Consider the following 19,890-nt stretch of genomic DNA (forward strand, 5'->3'; position numbering starts at 1 on the left):
ACCCAGTGGGATCCAACCCAGAGGATGTCATTAATTCCACAGCAGACAGAGCACAGCAGGTAAGGAAAGCTTCAGCCAGGGAGCTGCAGCTCCTGGAGTCCCCACCTTTGTCACACGGGGACATTTCCCATATATGGCCCAAGCCAGCAGGGTCACATTTCAGTGCAGGCTTTGGCAAGCCCAGGCATTCACACATGGTGAGTCAGTGCTCCAGAAACCACTGGAGTTTAGAAACCAATAAATCTACTCCGTTTTGGTTGAGTTTTTAAATTCACCTTCTATTGGGGTTTTTTCTTCAACCTTTGCAGTACACAGGCACCATCACATTTTCATTTTGCTTCTCTGTAACTGGCAGGAGCATTTCTTTCCATTCTGGGGGTTTTTTTGCTTTGTAAAATGACAGACAAGATTTCCATATTAGACTAAATCCTGGTGTTGGGGCATGAAGAATGAAACCAGACCAACTATCATGGAGGCTGGGAACACAGTAAGCTGTTTTGTACCTTCACACAGCCCTCTAACAACAAAAAATACTTATTTTTTAAATAAAACCTCAAAACATCTTCACTTCTGTCCTCAGATCCCAAACAAACAACAATTTATCTGACATTCCAGCACAACCAGGCAGGATTGCTGCCAGTAAGAAGTTCCCTGTGACACAATCTTTTCCACCACCGACCTGATACCATCAGCATGACCTTTCTTCTCTTTTAAACTCTACTTTTCACAGTTCAATAGTTCAGCAGAAACTGACCCATTTTTGATTACACAAAAAAAAAAAAAATCAGATACCACACAATCCTATTAAAAAAAAATTAAACTCCAAATTTCAAAAAATATCATTAGGAAGTTATTTTCAGAATAGTAATGAAATAAATAATCTAGGACAATTCAGGGTGAGGATTTTTAGTTTCAGTTTCCAGCTCTGTGAGTCTGGACCACTTCAGTTCTCTGTGCTTGAGTCTTCCATAAGCAAAATACAGATAATGCCCCATCAGGGAATGGAATCAATATTTCATTTCTTTAAAGCAGTACTGTATTCATAATGGAATTAAATACTTTCAGAGAACTGCAGAGCTCATAGAAGTGAGGCACTTAAGGGAAGAAATGTGAGTGAACAACTCCCTTGCAATTCTGCAGAGCATCCTAACAATTTTACAACACAGAATATTAAAAAAAAAAGGATAAAACAAGATGATTTTGAGGCCAAATTCATGTTTGACATAAGTGCAAAAGACAATGCAAGTCCTGTTCATTTCTTGTGGCTTTTTTTTTTCTTTTTGTTTGTTTGAACTCTTTCCCGGTTCACAATGAAAATTATGGCCAACATGCAGAAAAAGAAGCTTGTTTTTAATTAAAGGGGCATTCCAACTTAAAAATAAAAGCTTTACTGACAAATGTGGCATTTAAAAAAAAACACTACAAAACAAAAAAGACAAATTCTTGGGACTTAAGGTGTGAAGGAAGCAGCATGCTGTCAAACTGCAGGCTAGGAAAACATCAAGGCTTTTAGATCTCAAATCTTTTGTACATGTTGTAAAAAAACCCTTTCCCTTAGAAGTTTAGAAGGTTTTGTCAATACATTTAGATTATTTTGTCAAATATCAAGGATTAAGGCTGATTAAGTGGACAGTAACAGTTTATACCCTTTTCTTCCTATTTTCTTTCATTAAGGGAATTTTTAGGAAGTACCACCATGTATTGGATTTAATGTCAAGCCTGCATCTCTTATTCCTGCCAGAACAGTGAAAGCTTTAGCTGATGTTATTAAGAGCCACATCTAGAAGTAAAAAAGCAAGCTCAGGCCTCCAGAACAATGTCTGACCAAGGGAGTTTGGCTTTGGGCAGAGCAGCACTGAGGGAGACAGGACTCATTCCAAGAATGATCATCTTACTTCCCTCAGACAAAGTAAAGCCTTTCATGACCCAGCCTGGGCTCTGGCCTACATTCTGCTGGATGAAAAGGCTTCATTATATGCAGTTGAACACATTGTTTGAAAACCTGATAGAAATGGCCTTTACCACAGCAAGAGCTGAACAAACTGAAATCGTGCAATGCTAAGGGTTCCAAGGGACCAAAATGGCAAAACTGCATTAAATGTGTTGTGTGTTCTCTCTGAAACACACACAGCTGAAACCCTGACATAGGTTTTCAGCCATGGCAGAGCCCAGAGATGGTATCAGGGTGATCAGATAAGGTTATTTGCAGATTTAAGGTGCCTCTGAAGTCAGATAGAAACAAAACACTTGCAGCATTTCTTTTTAAGGGTGTTATTTTGCCATACACAAGCAGTCATTTCTAGGTGCTTTGAATTCCAGCTGCACTCTCCCTGCACACCCTGTAGGCATTCCAAGTTACTCCTGAAGCCTGGCAGGGAGCTGAACAACTATTTCAGTTCTTTCCAGGAATTCCTTCACTCAGAATGAAGAATGAATTCCTCAGGTATTTCCATTGCAAAAATCCATCTGTGATGTGTATTCAGGTCAAAGGAGCAAGTAACAAATAGTATAAATAACAGCAGGAATAGAAAAGTAGTTTCCCAAAAAGGACACTGATGGTTTGGGCTTTATTTTTATTAAATTCATGTTTCAACTCCCTCTTGTTTCTCTTCTGCATTAGAGACAAAATCTTGCTCCTCCTACCCCAGAGCCCTGTGCACAAGAAGATGCAGAGTGACAGATGAGGTGTGACTGAGCTGACAAGGAATTCCATGATCAACAATTGATCAACAACTGATCAGCTTTTCCATCTCAGAGACACCAGGATTGCATGGATTATGCAATCTCAGCCTCTGTCTGACTGGCAGGAACCTGGGCCTGAGTTCCAAGAGCCTGAAACAGCCCCTACATAAAAACCAGCTGAGATTTCTACTCTTTGGATTATACAGTCAAAGGGGACTTGGAAATCTACATTTTACTTGGAATCTGCAAAATAAACTGTTTCCAAACTCTCCTGCAATGCTTGTGCAAGGGCCTCAGGACAGGCAGGGATCTGGCCAGCTGTGCCACCAGCCACAGAAGCTGCATTTTAGAACTCTCCCTTCTCTGGAACAATTGGAACTTTCTCCAGGCTGAAGTCTGCACACAGAGCTCAGTGTTTCCCTGCAAGCACACAACAGCTCCATTATTGTTTAACTACCAAAAACCAGCTCCAACAATCTATCAAGCTTGACATTCTATCCATCTCTGCTGCTAGACCAGACTGCTAGGCACATATATAGGAAGAGGTTTATGGATTCAGTAAGAAAAAAGTCATTTTGTTAATCTAAACAGAGATTTCTCTTCTTTTAACCATTTATTTGTCATTTTAAAAACCATTCAGGAACAGAGGCCTGTTTCTCCTCAGATTATCAAATTCAAGTGTCTATAAAGAAATCTATTCCAGCAGATGAATAAAAGCTCCTTTTTAAGACACACATAAACCAAATTCAAAGGCAATCCCACAGAGGAGGAGTTGCTCACTGCCTCAGAGCTGCAGCACCAGCTGTGCTCCCAGCCTGGCCATGATTATTTAACACCAAACCACAGCACAGCATGAAGCTGCTGCTTATCCCCCTCCATGCCCAGGGACAGCACTGCTGGCAAGTTCTCCAAGTAGAAAAGCAGCTTTCCATGGGCCAGGCAAAGCCCTGGGAAGCACCAGCACATCCATGGAAGCAAACTTATTAATGCATGATGCAGCCCCTTGGAGGATGACCTCAAACACAGGAATTCCTCATCTGAGGGATGTCAGCAAGCCAAGCCCCTGGGGGAAGGACACCTGGCAGCCATCCTCTGGTGCCAGCAGTCATTTTGCTCTGAGCAAGGTATTTTGGCATCAACAAAAAGTAGCATCACATCAGTTTCAGTCTGGAATTCTGTGGGATGCAGTTCCTGACTCATCTGGGCAAAAGCCAAAGCAATAAAAACTCAGGTGGTGTGGGTTTAGTGATGCCACTTGTGACACTGCAATTTGAAGTCATCCGTGTATATATAGAATATATAATGCCCAAAGGAACCATCCTTCTTGCAGCAGAGGTTACCATGCAACAAGCTGCTCCCAAAAGAGAGTATTTTAAATTGAAATTACATTTAATGAGTTTCAAATCTCACTTAACATCAGCCAAAACTAAAAGATTCAAAGCATATGCTCCTTAAGTATATTCTTATAAGCACATCCCACAACCTTCTGAATATAAATACAAAGGTGGCAGCATTAAAAAAAAAGCTGACATTTAATGAATGTTTCAATCTCCACCAAAATAAAATGTGGAAATTCCTATTCTAAGACTATTTGGCAGAGGAGCCAGAGAGCATTAGAGAAAGAAGCCTGGTTAATATTTTTGAGTAAACTGAAAACCTCAAGAGCAATTAATGTGAAGAAGTTGTAGATTTTACAGGCACTGAGAAGAATTAACAGCATCTCAGAACAACAATTCTTTCTAAAGAAAGTCCCTTATGGGAGCATAAATGGAACAAGCCAGAAAGGCCTTTCAGAGGTTAGAATGAGCCATCTCAGTTCTGAGGAAACCAGCTGAGAAAGAAGGAAAAACCTCATACAAAATCTGAATTCTTGATTTGACTGTCACACTCTTGGTTTCTTAGAGAAGGGGGTAATTTTTCAACCTTGCAATGTTGCTTGAACACTAAATATTAATCAACTTGAGAGGCACCTACCAGCAGGGGGTTAGAAACCTTAGCATGCAGGTGAGTCCTGGTCCTGACATCAGCCCAGCAGTGACAGGATTGGATTGTCCCCACCTGTGAAACAGAGATTCCACTCACTCACCCACCCCTGCAAAGCACTCCCTGCTCCCTGAATGCCAGCTCAGGGAAGTTCACACTCCCAGCCCTGGGTTTTGTAAGGACAGTCCCTGGGAAGGGGAGGGAAGCAGGATGGGAAAGCACAGAGAGGGACTGGCAGGGATAATGACTGGAATCACTGTGGGGAGCAGGAGCCAGGCTGGGGTTTCACAATGGGCAAGCAGGGCAGGGCTGGGGGAACACCTGCACCAGGAAAATCCATGGAAGTTCAGAGCACAAGGCACAGGCAGGGAGAGAGACCTCAGCAGGGTCAGACTCCAGCATCATCCAGGTACAGCTGGGTTATGGCTGCACTCAGAGCTGGGACAAAAGAACCAATTTCTCTGAGCTGCCCAGAGGTCCCCTGTGCCTGCCCAGCAGCAGGTCACACACAGCTGTGTCCAAAAAAGGGCCACATGCACACCCTTCCCTGCAGCTCTCATTATCCTGCTGCCCACAGCGTGTTTCATTAAGCACAGGTACTTGGTTCAATGTGTTCTCATTTCTTATCTTCAGATCAGGACTGGTCAGAAGGTTTAGAGAAGAGATGGAGCCAGGGGATCTTTAAGTAAGTGATCCTTAAGGTTTTCCCACTCTAACAGAATAGTGGGTTCTATGGAATCCACTCTGTGATTCCATATCCTATGAAAACCCACTGGAAAGGACAGGAAAGTGGCCTAATCCTAATTAAACACCATTTTTTGCTACAGTAAAACCAACCCAGCCTAGGTGAGGAGAGCATTTCACCCAGGAAGACCTGAGGACACCAACTGCAGCCTGCCCAGCTCCACTGCCCCTCTGAGCAGGACACAGAGCAGGCACACCATGGAAATCTGCTTCCACCCCTCCAGGCAAAAACTGCTCCCAAGTCCACACCACAGGTTTAATAACAGCACTGGCAGCTCAGCTCAGCTCATGCTCCAGCCTGATTGAAGAGTTTACAATCCCAGTTGTTACTAACAACAAGCTGTGGTGCAAAGTTGCACAAGAAGTGAAAATTACACCATTTAACAAACAAACAAAACAACACAAACCCACACTGAAACCAACAGCAGTAAACAGAAAACTGAAGACGTGAAGAAGACAGATTTCAGTCATAAACTCAACTAGTGACCACTAACCTCCCCAAAACTCCCATCTCTGATTCCCTTGTGCTCCCAGTGCAGAGCAGGGCATTCAGCTCCCATTTTAGGAGCCAAATCACAAGGTACCTGCCAGTGAGAAAGACTGAGCCTCACTGCAAGCCATCCTACTTTTTCTACCCTACAATTAAACACAACACTTAAGTGAGGACTTCAAAACAATCCCAAATTCAGCAAAAACTTGAGCAATTAAGCATTAACCCATGAGCACCACTGTCAAGGCAATCAGCCTTTAATTAAAAGCTCAGTGGCTACAGCTGAGTGGATGTGCAGGCACAGAGTGCTGCAGCTGGATAAGCCTGCTCCAGGATTCCCAGCTCCCAAGGGGAAACACAACAGCCAAAGGTGATTGTGTTGGTTCATTAGATCCAATTGTGCCACCAAAACCAACTGTGGGTACAGAGAAGGACTGTAAGATCCCCCTCTCCATCACTGTGGGCACAAAGGAGTTAAGGAAATTCAGTATTTGATGGGTGGGGGTAGGTAAACCAAGGATCTGGAATTGTAGGAAATATTTAAAGCCCATCACAGCTTTCTGTTCCATTCCTCAGCTCTGGAAAAATGAGGGAACAGTGTTAAAACTCTTTTTGTTTATACAATCATGTCCAAGCCTTAATGATCATCTGTCTCAAAATCTGAGCCTGGAAGTGTTGAAATACAACCCAGAGTGTAAACACAATAAAATGCCAACTTAAAATGCACCCATCACCTCCCATCCTAATGATATGGAGAGCTCAAACAGCTCCTTGGAGATCCACCAAGCTCTTCACCAGCTCCACAGTGAGGTCAGAAAGGACAGAAAAGTGCCACAGGTCCCCTGCACTGCTGTGGAGCACAAAGGAGTTAAGGAGATTCAGTATTTGATGGGTGGGGGTAGGTAAACCAAGGATCTGGAATTGTAGGAAACATTTAAAGCCCATCACAGCTTTCTGCTCCATTTTTCAATTCTGGAAAAATGAGGGAACAGTGGGAAAACAAAGGATTAAAACTCTTTTTGTTTATACAATCATGTCCAAGCCTTAATGATCATCTATCTCAAAATCTGAGCTTGGAAGTGTTGAAATACAACCCAGAGTGTAAACACAATAAAATGCCCAATAAAATACCACCTTAAAATGCACCCATCACCTCCCATCCTAATGATGTGGAGAGCTCAAACAGCTCCTTGGAGATCCACCAAGCTCTTCACCAGCTCCACACTGAGGTCAGAAAGGACAGAAAAGTGCCACAGGTCCCCAAACCAACATCTGAGCTTGCATCCTGTGCTCCCCACAGAGGACAGGCTGTGTGTCAGAGAGGAGGAAGTGAGCTCAACTGAAACACACAAATAAACCCCTTCAGCCAATTAAACATTACCCTGAGCACAGCTTAATGCAAGGAGCAGAAAATTAAACCCTTCCTATCTACCTTTAATGCTTGACTGAGCACGCCCAGCTGTCCCTGCAGTGCTGGAAAACACCTGAGTTATTTCTGGAGTGCAGCTGCTTCTTTATCACAGGGTCAAACACTGAGCCTGTCCATCCTCAGCCTTTTCACCTGGGGAGACTCAGGCAGGACTCTGCTCTCACTGCAGAGCTGGCATTTATTAACCTGCAGACACCAAAATACTGCTGAGAAACCCGAGGATGAGTCAATACTTCCCCCACAGGAAACACCTTGACCTGCTTACAAGGAACAAACTGCTCAGAAGGACACTCGAGGACTTTTATGTTCTCAACTTTTGCTTTCTGCAGCAAAGGAAGGACTTGGCTCAGCTTTCACTTTGCAGCACGCCCCCAGTTTTGAGCAGAGAAGGAAATTATTTGGGTCTTTAACACCAAATTAACCTTTGGACGTGCTAAAATGCAAAGAGACAATAATGTGAGCAGAGAGCTCTACAGAAGGCTGGTGCTTATCCAGAATTCCTCAGCTCTCATAGCAATTTGAGCAGAACAACCTTCTAAACCCCAGAGGCCCTGTGGGAGCAGAACTCAGAAAGGGAAGAGTTACTCATCACCACTCTTAAACACGAAAAAAGAGGCTGCACCAGAGTCCCACTCCCCCTCATTAGGGAAACCCTGCGAGGGAACCCTTTGACCCCATCACCCCAAAACAAAACCCGGGTGCTGCAGCAGCCCCATTCCCCCTGCCCTGTGCCCTCTGTCCCCCTGCACTCACCAACACCCCACTCCAGAGCCATTACAGCTCCTGGATAACCCTCAGTGACAGCTCCACGGCCTCACGGACCCCACATTTACCTGCGCCCACCCCACCCCATCCATCCTCTTCTACCCTGGCAGCCCCCATTGCCCCACACCCCCAACCCTCACACACACCCCCAAACCCTGCCAGCTTCTCCAAAACCCCCAAACACTCCCCCCAAAGCCCCCAAACCTGCCAGCCCCCTCTGCAGCCCAGAGCTCCCCACCCCCGAACCTGCCAGCTCCCCTCAGCGCTCCCCCCCACACCCTGTCAGCCCTCACAGCCCCGCATCCCCCTCACACCTGGCAGCCCCCGACCCCAGCAGCGCCGCAGCCGCCTCACCTGGCCCCTGAGGAGCCGCGTCCCGGGTGGCGGCGAGGCCGGCGGGCCTGGAACGGGCGGACCCGTGCCGGTGCCTGCGCTCGGCGGCGGCGGCGCTATGGCAACTGCCCGCGGGGCACGGAGCGGCCCCAGGGCAGCCGGGCGGGACAGCCGCGCCCCCTGGCGGACGGGAGGACTCCGCGGTCCGGGAACCGCGGGTTCGAGACCCGCCTCGGGCAGGTGGAGGAGGAGGAGGAGGAACAGGAGGAAGAAGGAAGAAGGAAAAAGAAAGAAGAAAGAAGGAGAAGGAAGAAGTAGAAGAAAAAGAAAGAAGGAGAAAGAAGAAGTAGAAGAAAAAGAAAGGAGAAGGAAGAAGTAGAAGAAAAAGAAAGGAGAAGGAAGAAGTACAAGAAAAAGAAAGGAGAAGGAAGGAGAAGGAAGAAGTAGAAGAAAAAGAAAGAAGGAGAAAGAAGAAGTAGAAGAAAAAGAAAGAAGGAGAAAGAAGAAGTAGAAGAAAAAGAAAGAAGGAGAAAGAAGAAGTAGAAGAAAAAGAAAGAAGGAGAAAGAAGAAGTAGAAGAAAAAGAAAGGAGAAGGAAGAAGTACAAGAAAAAGAAAGGAGAAGGAAGAAGTAGAAAGAAGTAGAAGAAAAAGGAAGAAGGAGAAAGAAGAAGTAGAAGAAAAAGAAAGAAGGAAAGAAAGAAGGAAAGAAGGAAAGAAGGAAAGGACACTGTGGGGTTCCTGTATGCTGGGGGAGTCCCTTGGGTGCACACAGGAAGGGAGAATACACCGAGAGATCACAGAATCAGTCGGCATGGAAAACATCCCATAATCACCTTTTCTTCCTCCCAATGTCCAACCTGAGCCTCCCTCGGCACAGCTTGAGACTCCTGTCCTCTTATACTGAGATACAGACTCACAGAGACATGGACACACAGCCCATACACACACAATTCATGTAAACACACATTTATATGTGTATTTTATATACAAATATATATATAAATATGTTTTTATATGTGTATTTTATATACAAATACATCTTTTTATATGTATAAAAACATGTACAAAAGGACAAATAAGCCCTTAGTGCCAAAAGGCACCTCTGCAGCTTGGAGTGAGAGGTGCCCTGCCTGCCCTGGGATGGGATTCCCTGCCCTGCTCCAAGCCTTTCCAGAGGTTTTCCAGCTGTTTTGGGCATTGGGAAGAGGCAGAGAAAAATAATATCTTGAGTTATGACTTCTAAATATATATATAGAACTCATATATATATATAACTATATACATATATATATATATATAAAATGAGTTCTGCATTACAGAGCTGCAGGAGGGCCTGTCTGAGCATGGAGGGGAAAGGCTGAATGAGGATATTTAGGTCAGAAACTCCTTTAAGCCTGATTTTACTATGCAAATTTAGGGCAAATGAGCTTGAGCAGGAAGTCAGGTTTTTCCAGGTGGGGTAAGAGAGTCTCTGAACTCTCCTGCTGTCCCCACACTGTGAAACAGCCAGCAGCCACAGCGACACCTCCCCTGCAGCAACACAGCCAGAAATTCAGGACACCCCTGTGTGACCCCACAGCACACCTGGGAGCAGAAGAGCTTCCACACAAAACCCCCAAATGTTTCCCAAAAGGGAAAAAACTCCCACAGCTGCCATTAGCTGGGTGCCAAGGAGAGAAAATCCCCCCCCAGTCAGGATTATCCCAATGAAAGCTCTGAAGGAGCCCAGAGCTCACCCCATCACCTTTCCTGGCAGACTGGCACTGTCCCTGCTGAGTCACCTCCCTGTGACTCCCTGGGCAAGGCTGGAATTCCTCCTGTCATTTCTCAGGGATCACAGGGAGGATGCACACGTGGTTGGTCTCATGCTGACTCTAACGAGGGCTCAGAGCATTTTGTTCCTCTCCTCATCCTGCTGGTTAGGGGAAGGAAACATCTGGAAAGCCCTCTTAGTTCAAATATGACCCCAGAGGTTTCTATTTGGCTCTTCCCTGCTCCACACTACCCTAGAAGAGCTTTGCTTCCCCTGCAGAACCTCAGGCAGAGAGATAAATTAGGAATTAAAATGTGTGTGCACCACCCCTTCATCCACAGCTCCAAGTGAGGAGCTGGCAAGGAATTAACCAACGAGAAATTAGCTAATAAGGTAAATTTCTGCTTGTAAGATCCAGCCACGTCAGCACAGGTCTCCAGCAGACAGGAACACCATCCTCTTCCTCCTCACCCCAACAACCAGGCTGCAATCCCTACAACCAAACCTCCCCCCCTGAGCCTGGAGAGCCCAGAAATGCAAATAAATACACAACTTTTAAAAGTTTTCAGTAAAAAAATATATATGTATTTAATGTGCCAAGCACAGCCTTAGAGTGCTCCAGCAGCTGTGGTGCTGTGTGATTAGTTTAATGAGCATGCCCTAATTAGTCCCAGCCCCCAAATTCTCCATCAGCTGCCTTGAAGTGCAAACCATGGCTCAGCTCACCTGCCAAGGAGGTCTCCTAAACTGAGGGCATCTGAGACATCTGGGATCAAGAGGAAACTCCACATCCGAGCCTCCCCTCTCCTCAGGAGGTTGCCAAGAGCACACAAGAGCAGCTGGAAAGCACTGGAGCAGGGCAAGATTATTCTAAACATCACCACATGCAATTGAATAGGTCCTTGAGCATCCAGCAGGGCCAGCTGGTGCCAGCCAGGACCCATCTGCCTCAGCTGAGCCAGATCAGAACCTCCATCAGTTATCAGCAAGCCTTTGCACAGCCCAGCTGTGCCCCAAAAACACCAGCAGGTCCCCACAGGGCCTGGTGTTCCTCTGGGGAGAAGGGAAGATCAAGCATCTCATTAAATCCCTGCTCATCAGCAGCCCAGGCCGGCTCAACATTTTAATTAAGTTCAGAGCAGCTGTCATTAACTGAATTCCAGCTCTCAACAACCACAGCAATGTGCAACAGCTTTGTATTTTCCTTTTATTTCTGAACCAAGCCCACTGTGGGCCCAAGGCTGATCAGAACTCCAGAGGGCAGGGAGCAGAACCAGGACAGGGAGCTGTGGGGTTGTGCAGGGACAAGGCAGCTGATCCCAAACACCACCTGAGCACTCTGGGGGTGAAGAGAAGCCTGCAGCAAGGACAGGACCTGTCCTGCTGCCCTCCCAGCCCAGCCACTGCAGGCACAGAGGTCTCCAGGGAACCCCACATTCAGTTTTTCCACGGGGCAGAAGAACAAGAGATTTTTCTTGTTGGTCCTTCCCAGGCTTGCAGGACTCTCAGCCAGCTTGTAAAACCTTCAGTGCTTGCCTGCTTTGGTGCAGCTCTCTTGAACCTTGTGGCATTTGCTGCTCCAGCCCATCAGGGCCCCTGTGTGGGTGTCACCAGGCTCGGTTCCAACACGTCACCATTCCCAATGTCCAGCTCCACCTGGATCCCTGTTGGCTGCAAGGAGGAGCAGAGCAAAGCTTATCCTCACACTGCTGGACTCTTCATCACTCCATCTCCTGTCTCAGAGCCAAAAGTCCCAGTTAATCCCCCCAAGGATTGCCTGCTGCTGGTGCCCCTGTTTTAACTGGGTCTGCTGAATGCAGAGATACAAATAGACATTGCAATTTAGCAAAGAAAGAACATCTTGCTCTGAGACATCCCCAGGCACACCATCATTTAGCACAGCCAGGATGCATTTCACTGCCTAGAACACCACCATACCCAAATCTGTTGTTTGGATCAAGCAGCAGAGCAGGCTCAGAGCCAGGAGGCTCGGGCAGTGCTGATGTGGGAATGTGCCCCTTGTTGATGGAGTGACCAAATTATCCTTTGTCTCCTTAAAAAGGAAAAAAGCCCAGAAGTTTCTCTCCTCAATTAGGTAAAAAGACACCTCATAGGACCTTGGGGAGTTCACCTCAAACTTAAGGATAGCCAACTGGACAAGAGGCAAAAAGTCCCACCTAAGCAATTTACTAGAAAAAGAAGAGAACAAAGGAACAAATCACTTTTGTGGGTGTTTTACCAGGAGCAAGAACCTCTTGCCCCTGCTTGTGTTTTCTCTGTAAAAAGCTTTGTTATTTTGCCTTTTATTAACACTTTTCTGTTTTCAGCACTGCCAGAGAAGCCATCCTGCTGATTTTATGCCATCTGAGGTGGCTGAGCTATCTCGGGTGTGATACAGATCTCCACGAGCTGATAAGACCTGGCTGGAGGAGACCCCTCTATCATGCTGCCTGTGCACAGGCAGGCCTCAAGCTGAAGTCAGCTTTGAAGGTGTCAGAGCCATTTCCACAGGACCCTGACTGCCCACACACCATCAGGAGAGTGAAACCAACACCAGGAACACAGTGACCTGGATTGGAAGTGCTGCTATGTGCCATTCACATTCTCTGGAAAAATCCATTCACCCAGGGGTTTTTCTCCTGGGAAGCTGAGAAGCCTCAGAGAAAAGGAAAACAATTCTTATCTCATTTGCTTCTCCTGTGTTGTGCTCATGTGGAATGTGTTTGGAGATTGTTTACCCACAGGTGATTGTTCCATTGGATTCTGCTGGGAGTTGTTTTCACTCTTTGGCCAATCAGGGCCAAGCTGTGTCAGGACTCTGGAGAGAGTCACCAGTTTTCATTATTATCTTTTAGCCTTCTCTAAGTATCCTGTCAGTATTCTTTAGTTCAGTATTCTTTAATATAATATAGTATAATAAAGTAATAAATCAGCCTTCTGATAAGATGGAGTCAGATTCATCATTCCTGCCTTTGTTGGCACATCCCCTGCAAATCCAATAGTGCCACTCATTTATCCTGCCTAGAAACACCAGCCCAGGCTGCTGGCAGCAGATGCTCTGCTCTGCTCTTCTGCAGCACCCAGCCAGGCTGCACAGGCTGCTGTCCCACTGCCAGGCTGGATCCTGCCCCAGCCCACAGAGCCAGGGCCAGTGCCAGAGGATGGATGGATGGATGGATGGGTGATGGAGATGGATGGATGGATATGGATGGATGGATGGATGGATGGATGATGGATGGATGGATGGATGGATGGATGGATGGATGGATGATGGATGGATGGATGGATGGAAGGATGATGGGTGATGGAGATGGATGGATGGATGGATGGATGGATGGATGGATGGATGGATGATGGATGGATGGAAGGATGATGGGTGATGGAGATGGATGGATGGATGGATGGATTCATGGATGGATTCATGGATGGATTCATGGATGGATTCATGGATGGATTCATGGATGGATGATGGGTGATGGATATGGATGGATGGATGGATGGATGGATGGATGGATGGATGGATGGATTCATGGATGGATGGATGGATGGGTGGGTGGATGGATGGATTCATGGATGGATGATGGGTGATGGATATGGATGGGATGGATGGATGGATGGATGGGTGGATGATGGATGGATGGATGGATGATGGATGGATGATGGATGGATGATGGATGGATGATGGGTGATGGATGGATGGATGGATGTGGATGGATGGATGGGTGGATGGATGGATGGATGGATGGATGGATGGATGGATGGATGGATGGATGGATGGATTCATGGATAGATTCATGGATAGATTCATGGATGGATGGAGGCAGCCTCACCTGCCGGGGTGACTTTGCCAGGGAAGCTGCCCGTTGTGTGCTGGATCTCTCCCAGGGGCCTCCTTTGCTCTCCAGCAGCACGCGGGTGCTGGGCACGAAACTCCAGGAGCGGCCAAGGGCTGGCTTCAGTGGGCCACTGCTGCTGTCCCTTGTCACCTGGTTGGTCACCTGCAGCACAAACATGTAGGAAAGACATTTTTGTGCTGTTCTTGTGAGCCAGTGAAGGCTTCCTGAAGATAAGGAAAGCCTGGGATCTCTCTCAAGGAAGGTACCAAGGCTATCACCATAATAAGAAGAAAGAGAGAAAATAGAAAGATCTGGACTTTGGTTGGCTCACAGAGTGATGTGCCTCCTTTTCACCTATTGAGAGTTTTGTTTCTTTTTCATGACCAATGGGCAGTGTATGTGTTTGTTAAGCAAATGTAAATATCCTGTAAAGCTACAAAGGCAAGATGTTGCTTTAATAAATGAGCCTACACAGGGTTCTGATGGAGTCCTGGTGCTTGCCCTGTGTCACACTCCATAGTGACACAAACACACTCAGCAGTGCCTGGGACAGCAGTGCCACCCTGTGTAGTGACACACTGCAGGTCACCAGGGAATCCTGGCCAGGCTGCTTCTTCTAGGAAGGTTTTTCCTTCTCCTTCAGCTCCTCTGCCACCCCCTCTGAGCACAGCCCAGGTAATTGCCCAGAGGAGTGCTCAGGGAGTTCTCCCATATCTGCAGGCTGCATCACTCCTGGTGCTGAAGTCACCACAAGGTTTAACTTGGGGCCTCCAAATGTCCTTCCACACCCTGTCCTTGTCACTTGATCAGAATGAAAGGCAGATGGGGTATCTTGACACCTTCCAGTGCCAGTTCCAGCAGACCACCATCTTCTGGAGTGGCCTTCCCTGCTCAGGCACATTAATTGTGGTCCCACCCACCTGTCTGGTGCAATGGCCAAGAGCTGTGCAAGGCTAGAGCAGGGCCCTTGGCAGCTCCTCTGGGATGATGCAATGCCCTGCAGCTCCTGCAAGGTGACCAAGAGGTTACCCAGGAAGCTGGCCAGCCCCTTAAATGAATGGTGTGGTATCAAAAATAAACACAAGCAGCCTTTCAACCTGCCTGGACTTAACTCAGCCTGGCTCAACCCAGGGAATGGCTGAGGACAGCAAGAGCAGGAGGCAGCAGATCAGCCCAGGTCCTGTCCCGTGCTTGGAACAAGAGATCTGCAGGCAGCAGAGATGGCAGGGAGCAGGGCACTGGGGGGTTCAGGCCTCTGGCTCCAGAGCCTCCCCGTGGCTCCTTGCACACACCAGCACAGGAAGGACAAAGCACAGCAACACTCACCACAACAGCAAGGCTGAACTCCCTGGCCAGGGTCTTCAGCTCCCTGGAGAGCTGCATCATGAGGGCCAGACCTGGAGCAGGACAAAGCATTTGGCAGTCAGGGATCAGCCCCCAAAGTGCACCCTGAAGCAGCTGACATCTGGATTTGCATCAGCACTGGATTCAGGGCCAGCACTTGTGTTCATGGACACCTTACTGGACCATTCCCCATCCTTTCCTATCTTAGAAGAAGGTCAAAAAATCCTACAAAAGCATCAGGAGCTCCAGACAAAGCAGGCCTGGTTGATTTAGCAGGCACAGGACCCATCTCTCCAGCTCACAGCTGCATTTCCTGCAGCCCACAGCTGTGAGGGGACCTCCTGTGACAGCACTGGCTGCCACCCAGCTGTGCAAGACCCTCTGGGAGGTGTTTGAGAGGGCTCCTTTGCATCCTCACTTCTGATTTATGGTCTTTTCTGGGAGAAGAGGAGCCTGGGCCTCAGAGGAGCTCTGCAAACTGTGCCATGATGTATTTCTGACACTGCAAGAGAAGTTTTAATTTATGGGCGAAGAGTCCAGTGCCTCCCCTGGGTGGGTTTCAGACCACTGCCATGAGCATGCATGGTCACAGCCAGCTGGAGTGTTTGCTGCCAACACTGCAAACACTCCCCTTTTATCCAGTCTCAAGGGAAAAACTGGGAACAGTCACATCCACATCTGTCCTGCCCCAGCCCCATTCCAGCACAGCTCACCCTCTGACTGCCTGCCACCCAGCAGAGGGGAAATCACAGCTGACACCGAGTCCAGCACCACCACCTTGAGAGGTCCTGTGGAGCTCAGCACCTGCAAGGAGGCACCAGGTGCAACGTGGAGTCACAAATCCAGCACTTCTGGAGGCTGTGAGCTGCACAGGGGCTCCAACAGCCCCAGGACGAGGCAGTCTGGAGTCTCCTGTCAGGCACACAAGCCCTGCTGCCCTCCCTGCAGCTCTGGGGAGGGCAGAGGGGCCCCAGGGCTCACTCCTACCTGCTGGGAGAGGCGATCCCTCAGCTCCTGCAAGGCTCTCAGCACCTCGTAGATGTTGAACACACGTTGTACCTGCACCCTCTGCAGAGCCTCCAGCTGCAGCACAAAAACAGCCTCAGTTTCCCCAGGATTTGTCCTATTCCTCCTGCCCCAGGATTTATCCTATTCCTCCTGCCCCAGGACTTGTCCTATTCCTCCTGCCCCAGGATTTATCCTATTCCTCCTGCCCCAGGACTTGTCCTATTCCTCCTGCCCCAGGATTTATCCTATTCCTCCTGCCCCAGGATTTGTCCTATTCCTCCTGCCCCAGGATTTATCCTATTCCTCCTGCCCCAGGACTTGTCCTATTCCTCCTGCCCCAGGACTTGTCCTATTCCTCCTGCCCCAGCTGCCACCAGCTCTCTGCACTCACACCATGCCACAGACCCTTATTCTTCCACATTTGCCTCCCCCCCATTAACACTACTGCCCCCATTTCACTGAGGGAAAAGCAACATGGATTGAGCTCAGGGAGCAAAGTCCTGCAAGTCCTGGAAGTCCCTCCCTTCTCCCAAGAAAAATAACAAAGAGCAGAATCTGTCCTGAGCATGGCACCCACCAGGCCATGGAAGGAAAGGTTTGGACTCAAAAAAGCCCATGAGGACAAAGGCAGAGCTGTAAAGACAAACCATCTCTGGGGTTTCTGGCAGGCAAATGAGCAAAATGAGTTTCACAGCAAGCTCCAGGGGAACTTGCCTGCTCTTCCTCATCCTCTGTCCGGGCTTGGAGCATCTGGTACAGACGTGAGGCAGTGAAACCTCCCGTGGAGTCGAGAAACAGGACGTGCTGCTTGAGCCCCAGGGACACACTGGCTGCAATGCCCAGGCACACCTGGGGGCACAGGGACAGGGGGTCAGCCAGCCCTCACATGTCCCTCTGCGGGACATCTTCACCCCATGTCCTCTCCCCTGTCCTCCACCCCACTCACCTGGGTTTTCCCAGTGCCTGGTGCTCCCATGAGCTCCATCACCTCCCCCGTGTACAGCCCTGAGTCCAGCAGCTGGTCCAGGCTGTGGGATGGACACAAGGTGGGATTATCAACACCCCTTCAGCCAGAAAGGCAGGGGCACCAGGAGGCAGCAGTCCCCAGATATTTGTCCTCAAAGTCCCCTTCCCAAATGCACACAAGTGCATGGGGATGGTTTGGAGAATGAAATTCACAACTTGTGCTGGCAACCACAGCCTTGTGCAGCAAACCCAGCCCCAGGCAGAGCTGGTGGGTGGCTGAGGTCCCCACCTTGGGCTGCCAGTGGGCAGGATAGCAGTGGAGCTCTTGAGCTCCTCGTAGAGGTCAGCTCCGTTGGCAGGGAAGGCAGAGAACTGGGCCAGGAGCACACGTCTGACTGCAACCAGCGCCTGGGGGCAGAGGCACGTCTGGAAATGGGACTGAGCACCAGCCCAACTGCTGCAGAAGGGCCCCAGACCTTCCCAGGACCAAGCCCATCCTTGTCCATGAGCCAAACAGCTCTGAGCTCCCTGGCTAATGTACCAGGAGTTAGGAGTAGAACCTTCTACCTTGTAAGACAGGGAACACTTTTGGGCAACATCCTCCAGGTCTGACGACACAAAGTCCACCACTGCAAATAACACAAGGGACAGGAGGTTGGAAGCCAAACTTGGTCAGACCACAAACATCAGAAGACAACCAGCTTAGACAAAACCTGCACCAGCAAGCAAAGTGGCTGTGCCCTCTGGGGAGTTGTGGGATTGTGCAGGGACAAGGCAGCTGATCCCGAAAAGCTGATCCTCTGTCAACACTGTGAGTGGAGGAGTTTGTCCTCTGAGATTCCCCATCACTCATCACAGAACAAATTGGTTCTTGCAAAACAGAGTAGAGAGAAAAGCTGGTAAAAATTTTCCCTGTTTTGCTCAAGAGCTGCCCAGCACCTTTTCCTTCCCTTCTAAGGGCAGGAGGTGCCCAGGGTGCAGCATTCCAAGAAGTTGGGCATTTTTCAGAGGGAAGACTGTACAAACCCTCCTGAAATACCATAAAAAAGCCAGAATTTATCAATCCTCAATGAGTCTCTGCAAGGATCTCCTACCACATCCTTACACTCTCCTGCTCCTTTGGAGAAGCCCTTACTCACAGCACCCATCCAGGAGGACCCAGAAGAAATCCAGCAAGGAGGACACAGAAGGATATTCCACCACCACCACCCTCCCAGGATGCGGGATGACACAGGCCCACCAAATGCTCGGGGGATGATGTTCCCCGAGCCGAGCCCCCGATGCCACCCCTGTTACCCGTCCTGATGCCACTGTCCCTGAGAAGCTGGATCATGTCTTCAGTGAGGCCAGGACAGAGCCCAGCCCGCAGGACCACCATCTCCACAGGGAGGGAGGGAGGGAGGAGAGCAGAGACCTGCAGAGGAGATGGCAGAGTGGGATTCACAGAATCATTAAGGCTGGAAAAGACATCCAAGATCATCAACTCCAACCCTCAACCCTGCACTGCTAGGCCCAACACTGAGCCACGGATGGCGCCTGCCCCCGAAGCCGGGGAGAAGCCACCCAAGCTGTGTTTGGGATGGGTGGGTAATTAATTATTTGGGGACAAACAGCCCAAAATCCTGCACGGGGGCATCGCTGCGCTGGGGATGGGGGAGCACAGCGGGCGGGGGCACTCCCTCCCGGGGCAAGGGGACCCTGCATGCCGAGCCACCTCCACCAGAGCCGCACGACGGTCACCCACCGCCCGGGCTCCCCGCAGCCCTGCCCGCTCCCTTCCTGCTTCCTGCCGCCGGCGGAAGGGCCCCGGCCGCTCCTCTTCCCCGGCCCGGCTGTCCCGCACCGCTGGGGTTCCCCATCCCCGGTCCGGCTGTCCCGTCCCGCTGGAGTTTGCTTTCCCCGGCCCGGCTGTCCCATCCTACTCCGGTTCCCCATCCCCGGCCCGGCTGTCCCATCCCGCTCCGGTTCCCCATCCCCGGCCCGGTTCCCCATCCCCGGCCCGGCTGTCCCATCCCGCTCCGGTTCCCCATCCCCGTCCCGGCTGTCCCATCCCCGGCCCGGTTCCCCATCCCCGTCCCGGCTGTCCCATCCCACTCCGGTTCCCCATCCCCGTCCCGGCTGTCCCATCCCCGGCCCGGTTCCCCATCCCCGGCCCGGCTGTCCCATCCCCGTCCCGGCTGTCCCATCCCACTCCGGTTCCCCATCCCCGTCCCGGCTGTCCCATCCCGCTCCGGTTCCCGTCCCCAGCCGCTCGCCGGGATCAGCAGAGCGCTAAAGTCCCTTCCCACCCAAACCATACTGGATCTGTGACATTCCCAGGATTGGCTTTGTCCAGCCTCATCAGCCAGTGATGCTCACTGGGAAATTAAGAAGCACGAAGGGCTGGGGGTCTTTGCTGCCCTGCAGGTGTTGGGAGCTGTGTGTCCCTCCCTGGCTGCCTTGGAGGCTTGAATTTCTCCTGGGAAAGCTGTTTTTGGGGGTATTTGTTGTTATGTTTTTCTTTCAAGCCTGAAGAGGGCTCTCGGCACTCGCTGCTGAGCCTGCCCTGCACTCTCA

General features: G+C 49.4%; 2 protein-coding genes across 7 annotated transcripts in view; both read right to left on the bottom strand.

Moving 5' to 3' along the window:
- The window catches only part of RFFL (ring finger and FYVE like domain containing E3 ubiquitin protein ligase), a 29,769-nt gene extending 21,213 nt beyond the window's left edge, over nt 1–8,556 (bottom strand). Inside the window, exons 1-3 of one of the 3 annotated variants that reach the window (XM_071448181.1) lie at nt 8,448–8,518; nt 5,904–7,514; nt 4,657–4,740 (exon numbers count right to left, since the gene is read on the bottom strand). The gene's annotated coding sequence lies outside the window, so the exon portion shown is untranslated. Of the gene's footprint in view, nt 1–4,656; nt 4,741–5,903; nt 7,515–8,447 lie in introns of all 3 variants that reach the window. The other 2 variants (XM_071448182.1, XM_071448180.1) reach the window with 2 other exon arrangements.
- A 2,817-nt stretch (nt 8,557–11,373) lies between these two features.
- On the bottom strand, nt 11,374–19,800 carry RAD51D (RAD51 paralog D). Of its 4 annotated transcripts, none has more exons than XM_071447895.1 (11): nt 19,693–19,800; nt 18,631–18,748; nt 17,902–17,963; nt 17,624–17,742; nt 17,315–17,396; nt 17,083–17,217; nt 16,348–16,443; nt 16,074–16,164; nt 15,343–15,413; nt 14,011–14,178; nt 11,374–11,851 (listed from the first exon to the last, which is right to left on the bottom strand). In XM_071447895.1, the coding sequence occupies exons 2-11, from the start codon at nt 18,710–18,712 to the stop codon at nt 11,768–11,770; spliced, it is 990 nt and encodes a 329-aa protein (XP_071303996.1). In that variant the 5' UTR covers nt 18,713–18,748; nt 19,693–19,800; the 3' UTR covers nt 11,374–11,767. The 4 variants fall into 4 exon arrangements, with proteins under 4 accessions (XP_071303996.1, XP_071303994.1, XP_071303995.1 ...); XM_071447893.1 differs by having other exon boundaries at nt 19,634–19,777; XM_071447894.1 differs by lacking the exon at nt 19,693–19,800 and adding an exon at nt 19,079–19,302.
- Nucleotides 19,801–19,890: the final 90 nt, after the last annotated feature.

The sequence above is a fragment of the Agelaius tricolor genome, unplaced genomic scaffold (genome assembly GCF_023055355.1).
Source record: "Agelaius tricolor isolate 1412-34295 unplaced genomic scaffold, bAgeTri1.0.p SCAF_25, whole genome shotgun sequence".
Classification (NCBI taxonomy): domain Eukaryota; kingdom Metazoa; phylum Chordata; class Aves; order Passeriformes; family Icteridae; genus Agelaius; species Agelaius tricolor.

What these genes read in the sequence shown, in the direction of transcription:
- RAD51D (XM_071447892.1), bottom strand. Translation starts at nt 18,814, where the DNA reads ATGATCTTGGATGTCTTTTCCAGCCTTAATGATTCTGTGAATCCCACT. An exon ending in AGTTCAGCCTTGCTGTTGTG is followed by an intron (nt 14,179 to 15,342) that starts GTGAGTGTTGCT and finishes TTTGTGCTGCAG; the next exon opens with GTGACCAACCAGGTGACAAG. An exon ending in TGGCAAAGTCACCCCGGCAG is followed by an intron (nt 11,852 to 14,010) that starts GTGAGGCTGCCT and finishes TCCTCCTTGCAG; the next exon opens with CCAACAGGGATCCAGGTGGA.